The 16,664-nt window shown below is 33.4% G+C and overlaps 2 protein-coding genes across 2 annotated transcripts; both read left to right on the forward strand.

Moving 5' to 3' along the window:
* The first annotated feature begins 586 nt into the window (after positions 1–586).
* On the forward strand, positions 587–1,544 carry LOC131606428 (lectin beta-1 and beta-2 chains-like). Its single transcript, XM_058878657.1, has one exon. It carries the CDS (start codon positions 621–623, stop codon positions 1,416–1,418), a length of 798 nt encoding a protein of 265 aa, XP_058734640.1. The 5' UTR covers positions 587–620; the 3' UTR covers positions 1,419–1,544.
* Positions 1,545–11,021: 9,477 nt separating this feature from the next.
* LOC131604416 (nuclear transport factor 2-like) lies at positions 11,022–13,710 on the forward strand (the record flags this gene model as incomplete). The annotated part of the gene is made up of 6 exons (XM_058876857.1): positions 11,022–11,316; positions 11,414–11,640; positions 11,856–12,033; positions 12,121–12,242; positions 12,750–12,878; positions 13,433–13,710. Coding segments are annotated over 5 exons (846 nt in total), but the record flags the coding sequence as incomplete, so codon positions are not given.
* Between the last annotated feature and the right edge of the window lie 2,954 nt (positions 13,711–16,664).

The following is a 16,664-nucleotide window of genomic DNA, read 5'->3' on the forward strand; positions in this document are numbered from 1 at the left end:
TTACAAAGATAAAATCACAAACCCTATTGTACAATTGCAATTTTTAAAAAGGAAATTTCCAAACCTCCAAATTTTAATTTTTGAACAAAAAAATTAAAAACCTCAACAACAATTTTTAGACTGAAAAATTGCAAGTCCTCTCGATTTAATTTTTGTATGGAAAAACTAAAAACCCTTTGAGCAACAACTATAGTCAATTATGAAAAAACAAAAGATCATATTTATTTCATATAAAAATTTTAAGTTAACATTTTAAATTGCAAGTCCTCTCAATTTTAATTTTTGTATGGAAAAACTAAAAACCCTTTGAGCAACAGCAATAGTCAATTATGAAAAAACAAAAGATCATATTTATTTCATATAAGCATTTTAAGTTAACATTTTAAATTGCAAGTCCTCTCAATTTTAATTTTTGTATGGAAAAACTGTGCTTTGTGACTATTCCATTGGTGATTCTTTATCCTTTAATGATATATAATATTATTTGCCATTAGTAAAACATGTTTTTATCATTTATAGGTTTTGTTTTCGTGTTCCAATATAAGCCACACATGCCTCCATATAGAGTGAGCATGCATATATAAATATCAACAATTGGATTGAAGTAAACTCAGAACAACATGGCTACCCAAACCTCATTCTATGTAATAGTTCTATCCATTTCCTTAGCAACATTCTTTTTCTTCAAGGTGAACTCAACTGAAACCACTTCCTTTTCCATCACCAAGTTTGTAAGAGACCAACAAAACCTAATCTTCCAAGGTGATGCCTATACCACAAATGAGAAGTTGATACTCACCGAAGCAGTAAAGACTGTTGCTGGCAGAGTTCTCTATTCTGCACCTATCCATATCTGGGATAGCAAAACAGGCAACGTTGCTGATTTTACAACTTCCTTCACTTTTGTCATAGATGCACCTAGAATTTACAACATTGCCGACGGGTTTACCTTCTTCATCGCACCTGTTGATACCAAGCCGCAAACTGGTGGTGGCTATCTCGGAGTTTTCAATAGCCAAGATTATGATGTAACTAGTCAAACTGTTGCGGTCGAGTTTGACACGTTCTATAATACTGCCTGGGATCCAAGCGACGGAGACAGACATATTGGAATCAATGTTAATAGTATCAAATCCATAAGTACTAAGCCGTGGGTTTTGCAGAATCGCGAAGAGGCTAATGTCAAGATAAATTTTGATGCTGCTACTAATGTTTTGAGTGTTTATTTAACTTATCCTAATTCAGTTAGTTATACACTTAGTGAAATTGTGCCTTTAAAGAATGCTGTTCCTGAGTGGGTAAGGGTTGGTTTCTCAGCTACAACTGGAGCAGAATATGCAGCACATGAAATTCTTTCATGGTCTTTTCATTCTGAGTTGAGTGGAACTTCAAATTCTAACCAAGCTGCTGCTGCATAGATTGTGGCGTCTTATCATCATGCATGTCATGTCATGTGTGATAGATCCAATTCTATAAATAAACTGCACATGTATATGCAGTACTTGTAATATTATTATGTATGTCAGTTGTCATTGTAACGTCACTTTATAACTTTATCAGTTAAATTTGTGTTTAAAATTATTTGAGTTGTCTATCTTATTGGATAGTTCTAACATGAATATAAAATAACTAACTACCTTTCAAGAAGAAAATTTTATTTTTATTTTATCATTCAAGAATAATTGTAAGACTAAATTAACCTTAATAATAAGTAATGAAATCATGCAATTGTTTTTTTTTTTTTACACAAACCTCCAAAGAGTAATCGTGCTATTATACAAAATATCCAACAACAAAAAAACCCAAAGAGTAACCAAGTCCTCGAATATCATTATTTAGCGGTTTTTTATCCATCACAAAAAATTGAGTAGTGTATCTTTAACCAATCATAAGATTTCATTTAATTTTAATATATTTAATTAATTATAAAATAGTACAATTATTTGTTGTTTCCAATACATTTTACATAGAAGGTAACTTTACCCAACTTTTTGAATTGGGTAGATAAGAATTCACCCATTATTTATTCAAAAAGATTCAAATTTAACACTCTTATAAATGTGCATACTTGTTGTCTCAAGAGGCATCTCAAGATTTATAAGCGGGATATAAGAAACGAAATATTTAAATCATTAGGGTCAACTCTGCAATAAAGTTCTTAGTTTTTTTATTACTATTTCGACAAGCTAACATCTAGCTAACATCTCTAAGTAAGAGACATGATCTTGCCCTCAACTTTACAATGTACGCTTCTATATGTCCTCTAATTTTCATTTTTGGAACATTTTACCTTTATCTTGTATAAAGAGGTAATTTGTCTGTGTGTACCTCTTTTGTGATTAATACCATTATTTATTGAAAAAAAATTACTATAAAAATACAATAAAAAGTACTTTTAACTTTGGATGCAAAATACATTTTACCTCGGCTTTAAAAGCGAGATAATGAAGAGTGTCATAAAAGTAACGACTTAACACCTCGATTTTTAAAATACCGAGAAATGAAATTATTTGCGCATGAGTTCGAACTCCATCATCTACACTTTTATTATTTACAATATATTAGTGTCTCATATATCTTGATTTATCAATAAAACCGAAAGGTAAATTATTATTATTTTTAATTAAAACTCATTACATTGTTTACACAGAAAATTAATAAAATAATTTGTTTACAAACAACATTGTTTACCAAAAATATTACATTGTTTACACAAAATAATTAATTTTTTCAAAATATAGATTTTAAATCTGCAAATCACATAATTCTTGAGAAGATCAAATGATGGGTGCTGATCGTGACTTTACGTGTTTATTAGTCGGGAGACTGCAAGTGCACAGTCGCGTCGTATAGTTTTAAAAGATATCGAATCCACAGGGACTATAAATCGATCTACCGTTATCTAGAGTTACTATGTAAAGCTAAGGCTAATGATATTTGAATTGTTTATAGGGGGAAACTAAAATCTTAAATCTAGATAAAATATAAATATCCGGATATCGGTATGTAATTCGTCTAACTTAGGTGATCCGAAGCTTCATTGGTCAGGTTCTTATCAAATCAAAAATCTTTATTAAATATGTCATTTAAAAGTCCTCCTCTCAAACTCTCGCTCTATTGATTAAGACTACGATCCTAACTCATAATGTACGCTCTCGCTGTCCCACCAGATTTAGAAACGCTTTTTAAAAACATCAGAATTAATGAAATGCCTTTTTCATGCAGATATTATTTAATTAAAAACCCTCATCTCAAACTCTCGCTCTGTTGACTTAGATTATGCTAATATCCCCTAACGTACGCTCTCGCTGTCCCGTGTTGAGTTTAAAAACACTTTTTAAAAATAAATAAAACCTAATTAGTTTTAATACGCTTTCGCTGTCCTTAAAATTAATGTCCAGTGTCTACTATCTGGTTAAAGATCTCAAACTCTCGCTCTGTTGATTTTAACCTTAATCAGTTCTAAAATCTCAAACTCTCGCTCTGTTGATTTTATAACTTTAGTAAATATGATTAGACACAAAAACCAGAAACACGTGATTTTTAATTAAACATATTTAGGCCAACTTATTTCGGATCCCTTCGGTTAGATTACTTTACATACCGACATCTGATTAAATTAGCCAGACATACTTATTAAATTAAACACGCATAAACAATCGTAATTAATATATTTAGACATATTCAATAATTTATAAGCAAGGAATATAAAACTATAAATTAAATAAACAATAAAAATAAAAACCTGAAAGTATAACTTGAATTAATTCTTGAATCTTGAAATAGAGAATACTCCACCACAAGTCGGTTGGATCTGTTCTTAGAATTCTTCGATCAAATAATAAAAACAAGGAATTAAAATACTATGATCTAACGTAAGGTTAGATCCAATTAAAAGTTCACAACAATTTTCGATGTAGAAATTGTTGTGAGAAAAGATGAACGGAATAGAAAACAATTGCTGGAAATAAAATGCTGGAATAAAAAGCCGAAGAAAAACTATGGCTGGTGTAGCAACCTGCCCTAAAAATATAGGTTTTAGAGTCGTCACCTATTCTGAAGGGCGAATAGGAAACCCTACGCAGTTAAGAGATCGGGGTAAGATACTATATTCAGGTCGAGGGAAGGTGTTAGGCATCCTCAACCCTTTCCTATGGCTTTGAATCTAAGGTTAACAGTTTTATGGCTAAGAATATTAAGGTAAGGTTTATGCTTTCGAGGGTTAAATAATTAAGGGAAATGAAACGGGAAAAAATGAGATTTAGAGGGAAGGGGACTCGCCTTGTTGCCAAGTGCCTACGTATCTCCTTAGGGAGAATCAGAGTCAACGTAGTTCGGGGACAGGATTGTACGCCTTTGAATTGATTATGGAGGTGTTCGAAGGCTTTTTGAATGGCCTATCGTAGTTTTGAAATGCAAATGTTCGCAAGGTATTTTGAATTACCTTATCGTAGTTTGAACATCGCAGTATTGAAGAGATGAAAATCTGTATTTTTGGGGTTTAGTGTGTTTTAAGATTTGGGCGTACAACCCTGATTTTTATTTGTTACCATTAACCGCAATGATCGATAGATTTGATCACCATAGTTAAAAGATTAGTAGTTGTATCGTTACCAATTTTAATTGATGGATTCAATTATCACTAATAACGAATAAATGTATTTTTAGGAGTTTTAATTATTTAGTTTGTATCATTACCCCTCGTAATCGATGGATTCGATTAAAAATAATAATGAATTAAAATGAAGAAAATAGGCTAATCATCGCAACCAATAAAAATGGTTGAAACCCTTTAGCCAAATAAATGTTATTTTTATTTATATTTAATTAATTAAATAATTAATTGACTATTACCCACCGCGATCAATTGATTTAATCGAAGCGAATAAAATTCTAAGATTGTTGGGCTAAAAGCTAAGTCGGTTAGAAAACCCTAATCCTAATACTTTGGCCATGGCCAGTGGGATTGGGCGAACCCTAACCATTATCAACTTTTCTAGGGTTTGTTGTGATTTTTGTAATTAGAATTAGAATAAATTAAATCGAATAATTTGAAGAAAAATTCGGGAAAATAATTCTAATCCTAATTCTAATTCTAATCCTAGTTTATATTATAATTAAATTAAATTAATTAAATTAAACATTTAATATAATAAGAAACAAATAGTAACAATAAAAAACAAAAGAACCTGAGTGTGTTATCCTATGTGGGAAGCCTCTGAGGGTGTATGATGTGCATGCATCTTTCTAGGCGTTAGATTTGAATCATAGGAGATCTTGTGGTGCGTAGTTGAGGATGTATGGTAAGTATATGGGGCAACAGCGCACTAGATCTTCAAGTAACTCAATTCAAATAAAATGGCCAAAATCACCCAAAGGAGCCAGGGATCTAACCCCCCTCCTTTTGGTTAAATATCACCTTGCCTTGCCAGCTGTGCTGGTTTACTCATTTGAAAATAGAATGGGCTAAAATAAATATATAGAATAAAAGCATATAGATGGGAAAAGTCAAAGAATCAAGAACCGGGTCCCACGTAGCGCTTGGCATCCAATGAGATTTGGAGAGAGACCGTGAACCTTTTGACCGTCCATTCATAGGCTTGCACGCGTGGATGAAGAAGTAAAGGCTTTGACCGGCCAGCAGTCGTACGTCACGTCCCCTCCCCCTTCATCTTCTTCGTTTTGCTGGTGTCTGATTACCTGCAGATTTATCCGCGTAATCTCCTGCGATTTTAGCTGCGAGTAATCCTTCGAATCTCTGTAAAATTAAAACACACAGCAAAACGTATTAAGCAATCCTGAATACAACCCAGATTCCCTAATTGATTCAAGGCACGTTCAATGATGTAATTATCATGAGCTATAGCGGCCTGGATCATGAAACCCGAAGCAAGTTCTCCTTTTGCCCTAACAATGGCAAGATGCTATCCCGGTCCTGAAACTCGTATGTAACACGTTAAAACAGTTGTAAATGAACCCAGTAATGCGTAGATAACTTTAAATTACATTGATAAGTCATAATACATAGCATACGAAAAGTTAAGACATGAACCAATTATGTGAACGTGAGACCTTCATCTTGAACGATTCCCCGGCCTCTCCTTCGATCAAGATCCATCTTTTAACATCTCAGGAGTGTGATGGGATGGTTGGTTTGGTTTGAGAATGCTTGGAGAGGGCCCTGCGAATTTTGCACTTTCTCTTGATATTTTTCTCTATGGAACCCTAGTCCTTTGCTGCCAGCCCTCCAACCCCTTTTCACGTGAAAAACAATATGGATATATAGGCTAATGAAAATAGGGTTCACAATGGGCTTAGGTTTTCTTATTTGAATCATTTAGAACCTTAGGGAAATATGCCACCAAAGTTTCTATTTTTGGAGTCCTCATGCCTTAGCCTTGCACATTTTTTTTGGACCCTCATGATGTTAATTGGGTTGCAAGTATGATCTAATATCCAAGCCATATTTTATTCATCTATTGTATATTTTTTTTATTTAGTTTATTTGCATTTTAATTTGACTAAAATTCAAATAAATATAAATAAAAATGATGAAAATATGGGGATGGATTTAGAGGTCTTTATTTGGATCATGAATACGTTTGAAGTGAAAATCTTAGGCCCATTAGTTCAAAAACCAAGTTTTGGGCAATTAGGGTTTCGTGCATATCTTGAAAATTGCCTAACTTCAACCATGTGTATCTCTCTCAATTTTAATCATATGAATGCATTCCAGGACTTTTTAGAAAGCTAAAAGAGTCCTCTAAATGACCTTTTTGGTTTCATCTCAATCGAAGCTTCCATGCTCAAGTTATGAGCTTTGACCCAAAAGGTGTTTTTTGTTGACTTTTTGGAGGACCTATAATATATCGTACCCTATCTCTCAAATTAAGCATTTTTGGACTTGGCTTGTGAGAGACAAAGTTGTAGAGAATCCAATTTCCTTCCAAATAGGCTTTGAGTGAGGAATTTCTGATGCTCCATGTGAAAGTTATGACCAGTCAAAGTTGAGTTGACTTTCTTTTATAAAAACCCTAATTTGAACCTTTTGAATTTGTTCATCTCTGAGTTTTTATTAATGGATCATCATTAATCTTTGATCAAATGATGGATATAACCTCACATACTTGTTGTTGACCAAAAACTCTCGAAGTTTGACTGTATTTTGACTATAATTGACTTTTAGGTCAACAGAGTCGATTATTGGTCGTCTGAGCCATTGAGTGAGCAATCCTTGGAATAGAAGTTCGACTTTTGACATGGAAGTGCCTTGAGACATATGAGAGACCTTGAGATCCATTTTAGGGCTTGAATATTCACAATCCTTTGATAAAATGAAGACCCTAGTTTTGGAGATCTTTGATTAGGAGAGAGTGACCTGAGAAGAACCCTTGAGCCTTGAGTTATTGAAGATGAAATGAGGAACCTTTGATTGAATATAGGAGAGCAAATTTTAGGGTATGACAGCTGGGACAAAAGATAGTCCAACCCCTTTTACATGAATACTCCCCTCTTTATATAGTGGGAATTGTTGGAAGTTATCACGTGAGAGGTAGTGGAGATAATGGAGATCATGATGGGAGAAGTTGAGAAAATCATGGGTGAATGGACTTAGTGACTTCATTTGGTGGTTGAGAAAATGTTAACGTACGAGGAAAAATAGGGAGCATTTGAATAAGTCTGGAGACGTGGCATCACCCACTAGAGACGGGCGTCTCCCATTTGGAGACGTGGCATTGGACTTGAGAGACGGACGTCTCAGCCTCCTTGCTTTTGGAGACGGGCGTCTTCGCCCCTTTGTGGGCTGGATGCGCTCCTATTTCTCTCTTTCACTTTTGCACCTCACTTGCTATTTCACCTCCCCTCTTCTTTCTTTTGTCTTTTTAAGTCGATTTAGTCTAATTTCTTCTCCTTTTGACAATTAATTCTCGCATGAACATAATACCTAAAACAATGAAAATACCACCAAAATACCAACATAAAGTAACTTAATTAAAATAAAATAGGGAAATAATCTATATAAATCAAGCCAAATATGTGATACATTTTCGCGTTATCATGTGCAAAATATTATCTATGACTTTTGCTTGCATTTGTTTTTTATATGAATAAAAAAAGAATTTGACAAAATAAAAAGATTAGATAAATAAATGATTTTTTACTCAAATAAATATTTAAAAACATAAACTTAAAACCTAAATAATTTTGTGCTCTTGCAATCCGTCGTAGAGAACTCTTCATGACAAACACTCTTGCAAACCTTAAAGTGGATGATAGTTTCATTATCATTTTTTTATATTTAGAGTCATGTTATAATAGAAGTTCTTTATGTTTCACGTGGATCACTAATGGTAGTGTCTTGGGTCTTGATAATCATGAAATAGGCAGCGAAGATTTGATTAAGGACGGTGATAAATATCCTCAATTTTAATGCTAAATTATTCCCTCGGTATTTTAGAAAACCGAGGTGCGAAATCTACTTATTTTTTAAGTTACATTATTTACACAAAATATTAAAACGCAATATTGCAACAAATCCAACTTCTTAGCTGTGAGGAGTTATCTACTTCAAACATTGAAAAAAAATTATATGGATAGAATACATCCAACTTTTAAAGGAGATATTTGTTCCAAAGCAAACGTTTTCATACCTTGAACCTTAACTATGGACCTTTCACAATAGAAACATCAACAAAAAACCAGATTTTATCGAACATCAACAAAAGGAATAACGATGGAGAAGGATAAACCTGGGAAAACTAATAACATTGAAGCTATGTCTTTCCATGGATCTACATTCATTTACTGATATTTGCAATTAGATTTATGGAAATCAAAACAAAAGGAAAACGAAAAAATCAGTAAGCGAAACTGAAGTGAAAATCAGCAACATACATGCGGGGTGATTTGCGATCAACTGAGATTGAAGAGAACGAAGCTTTTCGGCTTTGGTTCGCCAAACTGATTCATCTTCTATGCTTTAACGGTTTGCGACGGCGGGGAGGCGTATTCTAGGTTTTGTTTCTTCATTCACTTTTAGGGTTTGAGGAGAGAGAAGAGAGAAGAGGGAGTGATCATTTGAATCGTGAAGAGAGAGGAAATGTGAGGAGGAAATTGAGGGAAATTGAAATAAAAAGTTGGACCAATCAGATAGGAACAATTGTCACATAGAATGGGAAAAGTAGTAGAAAAAGGTGAAAACTTTGTGTGTATTTAGTTGATTACGAAAATGCTCTTTTTCTTTTGTAAATGCAAATTGAGCAAGGGACAAATTGGTAAGTTTGGTCAATTGATTAGTATATGTTAGATAATAGATAGTAGATGACTTGAATCAATCTCAATTATAGTTCTTGTTTCAAAAACTTAACTAAATGACTTAAAGTAAAATGTTCATACTAAAAAAACAAACTGTTTGAATTATCACTAGTACAAAAAGATCAATATAATTTTAAAATTTACACCCAATATACGAAAAACGGGTGTAAATTAAAAATGCGGTGGCAATTTTGTAAATAATATATCATTTTAAATATTATCAGGTGATAATTTACACCCTATTTTTTAAAAACGGGTTTAAATTAAAAATATTATTATAATCAAAGTTCAATTACTCCCTTTAAACAAAAATGGGTGTAAATTTATATGAAAAAAAATTGTTCAAATTTATAACTCAAAATATATAATCTATATAGCATTTTAATAATTAATTTAAATATTATTAATAAATTAATGAATGAATATTAATGGATCTAAATTTATTAGGTGAATAAAATAGTTTAAACATTATACAAAAACTCTTTATTAGGTGAAACATTATACTTTAAACATAATTCTTTAAATTTATTAATATAATAAAATACTTTCTCTATTTTCTATTTAACTCTTTTACGGAACTCATTTTCAACTATTTCAGAAAACCCATTTTTAATCTAACTCTGTTCCATTCATGCATTTCGCGCGCTGCTTCAGGCCATGGCAATTTCGGAATTCAGCGAGTTTGATTGGAAAAGAGGTTGATTTCGGATTTCTGCGAAGTTTGATTTCTCTAAACCACACTACAATACCCTTGCAGTGACGACACCGTTTCCTCACTGAAAAACGAAGATCTCTTCTTCGCTCACTCTCATTTCACCAAAACGTTTACGACAACGAAGCTGAGGGGAAACTATTGCAGTGACGACAACGAAGCTGAGAAGAAATTATTGCAGTGACGACACCAAAGCTGAGAGGAAACCATTTCACAGTGACGACAACGAAGCTTAAAATCTGGTATCGATCTCGATTCCATTCTCAATTTTCTACGGCTGATCTATGGCTGTTAACGATCATGCATATTCAATTTACACAGCGAAGTTAGGGTTTAATTGATTTGTATTCATTTGCAGATAACTGAATCGTGATCATGTGGGGGAGATTTTCCTTTTCCTCTCTCCTTGTTAAAGATTCTACGCACGCCACATGTTTGTTACTTTGCTGGTTTTGTCATCTTTCTCACCAGTTTAGAAGCATAGTTAATGTCCATGAACTTGATGAATATGCTAGTATGAGAATGGTTTAGTATTGAATCTTATACATGTTTCCATTTCACCGATTCAAGATACTGTTATTCTTTATCTGCAGGTTCATGCTTTGCAAGATTGGATAATATTTTGTTAAACAATAAAAGTGGAGATTAGTAAGGTTTATTTTAACATGAACATTGTTTGGTACCATTTCACAATACTCCTGGCTCTTACTTCACTTCCCCTGTGCATTACTGTAGTTTCTTGTTTATGTCATACCTCCAGGTTCCGACATTGCTTTATATATGTATTGGAAATATGCTGTAAGACCAGACCCAAAATTTCAACTAATTACTTTATGATGCTTTTTTAAACTTCTTTCAGTTTGCTTTTCTGTTTCTATTGATGATTCTCCGGAGTCCATTTGTTACCTCATATTCTTATAAATATGCGCACGATATTAGAGTTGTCTGAATATGAATAAATCAGCTTAATATTATATAATTGTAATGCATCCTATTTCGTTTCATCAAGCAGGAAATTGACAAGAAGATACTATCATTGGGTTATAGTGAACTGAATGCAGAAATCATATCTGTGGATGCACAAGAGTCCTTTGGTGGGGGAGTCATTGTCTTGGTGACTGGGTTTATGACAGGAAAGGATGACATTAAGCAGAAATTTACTCAGTGTTTCTTCCTTGCTCCTCAAGAGAAAGGCTACTTTGTTTTGAATGATGTTTTCAGATATGTTGATGAAAATGAAATCAAAGAGCCTGATCATGTAGTTGAATCACCTGCTTCTACTGACAATGGTAATAGTAATACGATGCATAAGATGTGATTTATAACTGTTTTCTTTGTTCCCTTGGCTGTTTATTTAAGTTGCCTATATCTTCAACCTTCTTTCAGTGTCAGATCCTCCCTTGCTAGAAACACAAGTTCCAGAGCAAATATCTGTGGCTGTTGAGGATGGTGTTGGGGAAGAAGTCTACAATCTAGAAAATGAGCAAGTGTCTGCTGAAGAAGAGGAAGCTCCTGTTGCTGAGGTTCTTGACGAAATTCCTGATGATTCACAGATGGTATCTGGATTGGCATCCCAAATTGAAGAAGTACCGAAGAAGTCATATGCCTCTATTGTATGCCTCCAATCCAAAAATACCCTCTTCCTTTCCATCCCTTTCTAGACTCTTATTGAATTACCATTGTAAATGCCACTTTTTTATATTATTTTACCACTGATTGAAAGGCTGAAAATTTACTGACAATGATACTTTTGTCTTCTTTTATTTAGAAGAGTAATAATTGCTTCTGTTACTTATATTTTCCATTGTAACTGCTGTATCTGTTCTAGGTTAAGGTAATGAAAGAGGGTGCAGCAGCGTCCTCCATTGTGACGGCTGTTTCTGTGAAATCTGTCCGTAAGATTCAAGAACAGCAGAGTACCACTGCACCTCCACCATTCAGCGGGCCAGAAACAAATGGTTCTAGTATAAACACTAATGAAGGAGGAAACAATCAAGAAACTGAAGGTCTGATGCACCATATCTGACGCTAGTTCAGATTTTAAGGCATTTGTCTTAGCAATATGTATTGATGTATTTATTGCCTTTTGACAGCTGAGGGCTATTCAATTTATGTGAAAGGGCTGCCTGGAAATGCTACGATTGCACTTCTCGAGAATGAGTTCAAGAAGTTTGGCCCTATTAGAAGTGGTGGTATCCAAGTTAAGACACAAAAGGTATTTCATTTGGTAGTTCCTTGTTTTTTAAAGCGTTGGCTGCTGCTAATAATATTCAGATTGATTATACAATATACTTTAGAATTGAAAGAGCATTTAGGACCTTGATTTTCTAAGCTGAAAGCTAATATAGTAAACAAAGCTTTTGGACAAAGATCAGAAAGCTTGCATTTTAAGTTTGTGTTGGGAATGTCAATCACCTGATTTAATCAAATTGTTTTGATTTATGAAATAAAGTGATTGTGTTATTCTTTGACTGGAGTAAATTAATGTGCAGAAAATATGTAGTGTATAGCATATAAATGGACTGTTATAAATAAATGGATATAGAATAGTCCTAGACTTTAGTTTACTAATACAGGGTAATTATAATCATTGTATGAAAAAGGTAACGCTTGATTTTGTAGCATATTGTAGAATTAGTTCATTTTCACAGTTGTAGAAGTTGACTTGGTTTTGATTAGTTGTGCTGATTTTGATGTATCTTGGATGCATTGAATTGAACAGAAGATGATTTTGAGCCATTGGTAGTGACTGAGTTGCCCAAGGACATGTTCAAGAAGCGCAAATTGGCGGGTAATTCAACTTCAAGAAAAGGCAGGCATTTTGAAAGTCCACTATTCCGAAACTCTCAAGGTAAATATTCCTTCATTGCTTAGGTCTGTGTGGTGGTAATCATTAATACAAATTATTCAACTTGTTTTGATTATGCTAAAAATAGAAAACAACAGATTTAACCGATTGGAGTTTTAGTTGAAGAGCAAGACAAAATGAGGGCATAATCACTGCCTTGTTAATTTGTTATGCAATTTGACCAACAAAATGAGACAAATTGAATTGTGTTTTTTCCTTATTCCCTTGTAACTTTTCAGTAACTACTGTATCGTTCACGTGTGTACATTCTGGCTTTGAATCAATTCCCAGAATTATTATCAATAAAACCTTCGAATTATTCAACTAAACTCTATTTGGTACGAGTTTCTATCATATTCTTCTCCCTTAAACCATTTAAACAACTCAAACTCGTTTCAAAATATTCGAAGATTATATCAAAATTTCTGATCGAGAAACTGTTAAACAAATTGTATTGAAAGTGCAATTTCATGATCCTTACGAGTTAAGTTCCTATTTTTGAACTTCTTTCAAGCTTCGGAAGTTGATTTGCATTAACAGTATCTTGATTCACACAGATGCGGAGAAGCCAGTAAAAGATCAGCAAAGAATCACATCATTGACTGAAACCAATTCAGAGAGAAATAATAAAGTGACAACAACTAATCAGAGGACTCAGAAATGCCAACAAACAATCAACAGTTCAGCTTCCAAATGGAATGACTACTTAACTGAGGACAATGACAAGTTAGAATTTGGATGCAAGAGAGGCATTAACTTCAAGGACACTTCAGGTTCATCGAACTACAACGATATCTTAGAGGCTATAACTTGTGAGCAAAGAGTAGAAGATGATATCCACCCTGATTTTATTTGTTTTCTAGCTTACATTCACTTAGTAGGGTAGTTTTTTTCCGGTATAAATCCACTTGCACAATCTGCTCTTTCACCAATTTGTTCAGCACTACAATTGCCCTGTGCTTCATTGCTTGTTAATGAATACAGTTGCTGTAAATTTCTTATGTTTCTGAGTTGTGCATATTGTTTTTAGTCATTTGTATGTGGGGTTTGTATGGAGCAAATGAAATATCAAGCTTGCTCCATTATGCTCTCACTGTCCTTGCTAACTCTATAAGTCCTGTTTGTTACTACTGGATTATGTTGTCGTGAAGGCTGTAGAGTTTTGAATTCTACTTGTAGTTTTGCCATTTTATCCTTTTGTCGGTTTTTCAGGCTTCATCAATTCTGATCAATGGCCGTCACGTTACTGTCGAGGAAAAAAGATCAACTAATCGAGGCAAGTGCTTTTTAGTGTTGGTTAAGTTCACATCAGGGTTCAAAATTTATGTTTCTGCACATAATAGCTATGAAATTTGTGGGGTTTGTGTATGTATAACCTGTTATGTGTATGGATCCCATGATTTGTGAAGAGATTACTCTCGTATTGAACTATATTCAAGCATTAATTGAAATCTTCAATGAATTGGTGTCCACCATGTTTCATGATTATAGGGTAACCTTCAAAGACATTATGGGAATGATAACTTTGATGAAACATGTTTAACGCTTGGTTATGTAATGTTATGCATTTGTTAACCTTTTGCTCAATGACTAGCTATTAATTTGAAGTATGGAAGATAATGATTTCGCTGCTTTTAGATGGTTATTCATATTATCTCTAATTTAGTTTTTCAAATCCTTGCGCGCAATAGCTGGTGTGTTGAAAAAAAGATACAAATGTCTAGTAATGATTAGTTGTTTATCTTTTGCATATAGCTTAGGCCTTAGAACTCAGTTACCAAAAAAGCATATTGCAACATGATATTTGTTTACTACAAGTTTCTGTTGTCCTACTAAGTTGCGACAATTTTATGAATTAATTTTTTTAATTTTTCTGGGTTCTTCATTGGTTGCGTGGCCCTGTAATAAACTTGATTTGACTATCATCGTACACTTGTACTCTCAGCATTTACTTATTTTAACATAATTAATGTATTACTATGTTACCTTCTTTTTTAAAATTTTTAAGGACTTCACTATTATTATTATTATTATGATTATTATTATTAACTAATAATCATAATAAGATCAACTAATTGAGGCACGTTACTAAGATACATTCTCTACCGTTAGGTGATATAATGTTTAAAATAGGCTATGTATCTGCATGCAGACTACATAGTTTAACATCTAAGATTGGCTTACGTTTTATTTTTCTATCATGAACAAACATACATGATTGATTAAGCAATTTATAGTTGTTATAGGCTAGTGGGCTCCTTCTACTGGACCTTATATCACCTGGGCCAGCTTCCCAACCTGCATCACAGTAGACTGTTATGGCTACTTTTTTTATCCGGAACAGAAGCTTTTATGTAAGCAAATTATGGTTAAATCTTTTTACACAGTAGTGATGATTAATGTATCCTTTATCTTTCTTTTTTACTTTATTCTTAAAGCTATTGGAAGCTAATATCAGTCCTTTTGTTTTGTTTTTATATCAGGACAAGCCCGAGCCACCTCCAGAGGGTCGCTTGCCTGATGCCACCAAGGGTCAGTGTTTTTAAAATTGCCATGTGAATTAATTCATATGTTTTATTGTATTTGTTTGGCTTAGGATTTGCTCTTGATTATTGCAGGTTCTGACCATTTGAGGGATGTGTTTGGAAAAGCTATAGGGCTTAGTGATCAGGACATTGTTGCTCTATCTGGTGGTCACACCATTGTAAGTCATAACTTCAAGCTTGCTTCTAGTATTATAGTTATATTATTGTGCAATTCATGATGTGGTTGATAATATTACTAGCTGTATAATTAAGCTGACTTTTGTAAATGTTATATAATGATGTATTCTCATTGCTGTGTGGTCTTGACTGTTTTGGTTATGCTTAATGTAATTGGTAGGGAGCTGCACACAAGGAGCGTTCTGGATTTGAGGGACCATGGACTTCTAATCCTCTCATTTTTGACAACTCATACTTCACGCAAGTCTTTTGAAACTCTTTCTTTCAACTTCGTCCCCTTTTATCCAGTTTTAAATTATCTCTATTGACAATATTATTGATAAATGTACAGTGAGTTGTTCACAGTGATAAAAGTTTTTTAATACTCTCTGATTTAATCTAGTGAGTTCTATAGATAGTAATTATTATTGCATTGAAAAATGAAATAACCATTCATTTCATTTTGAGACAATTGTTTTTGAGTCATTATTCATTGTGGATAGTGGGACAGATTATGTACATCAAGATAGTAAATTCTGAGTGTAGTACAATGTACAAGAAGAGGAATTTTATCCTGTAACTCTATGATAGTACATTGAATCTATTCTTCTATTAAATGGATTTGTGCAGCTTGGAAAAAGTGAGATAATTATAAGTAATTAAGTGATTTTATTTTAAGCACTTCAAATGTATAGGAAGAGTCCTATTATTATTTATACTACCTGATGTTATCTTTGGTTTCTTTTCTTATCAGTGTGTGAAACCAAACAAGAAAGATTGTTAGGAGCCTCTTGCAATGATAATCTCTTCAATTGGATTGTAAGCTTTTAAAGCATTCAAGATCCATTGAAAAGCTCATAATTGCATAAATTCTTAAGCACGGAAGATAGCTTTGTTAATCGAAAACCTGATGCTGGAGAATACAAGGAAAAGCTAATGTCATGCTCTTCAAGAAATGGGAAACAATAAGCTATCACTACAATATCGCTATCATGAAGACATAAAGATTATTGGTGGCAGCAAAGACATTATGGAAGATGGGGAGATATATCCTGTTTCATAGCGGAATGTGCATACGAGATATGAT

The sequence above is a fragment of the Vicia villosa genome, linkage group LG5 (genome assembly GCF_029867415.1).
Source record: "Vicia villosa cultivar HV-30 ecotype Madison, WI linkage group LG5, Vvil1.0, whole genome shotgun sequence".
NCBI lineage: Eukaryota > Viridiplantae > Streptophyta > Magnoliopsida > Fabales > Fabaceae > Vicia > Vicia villosa.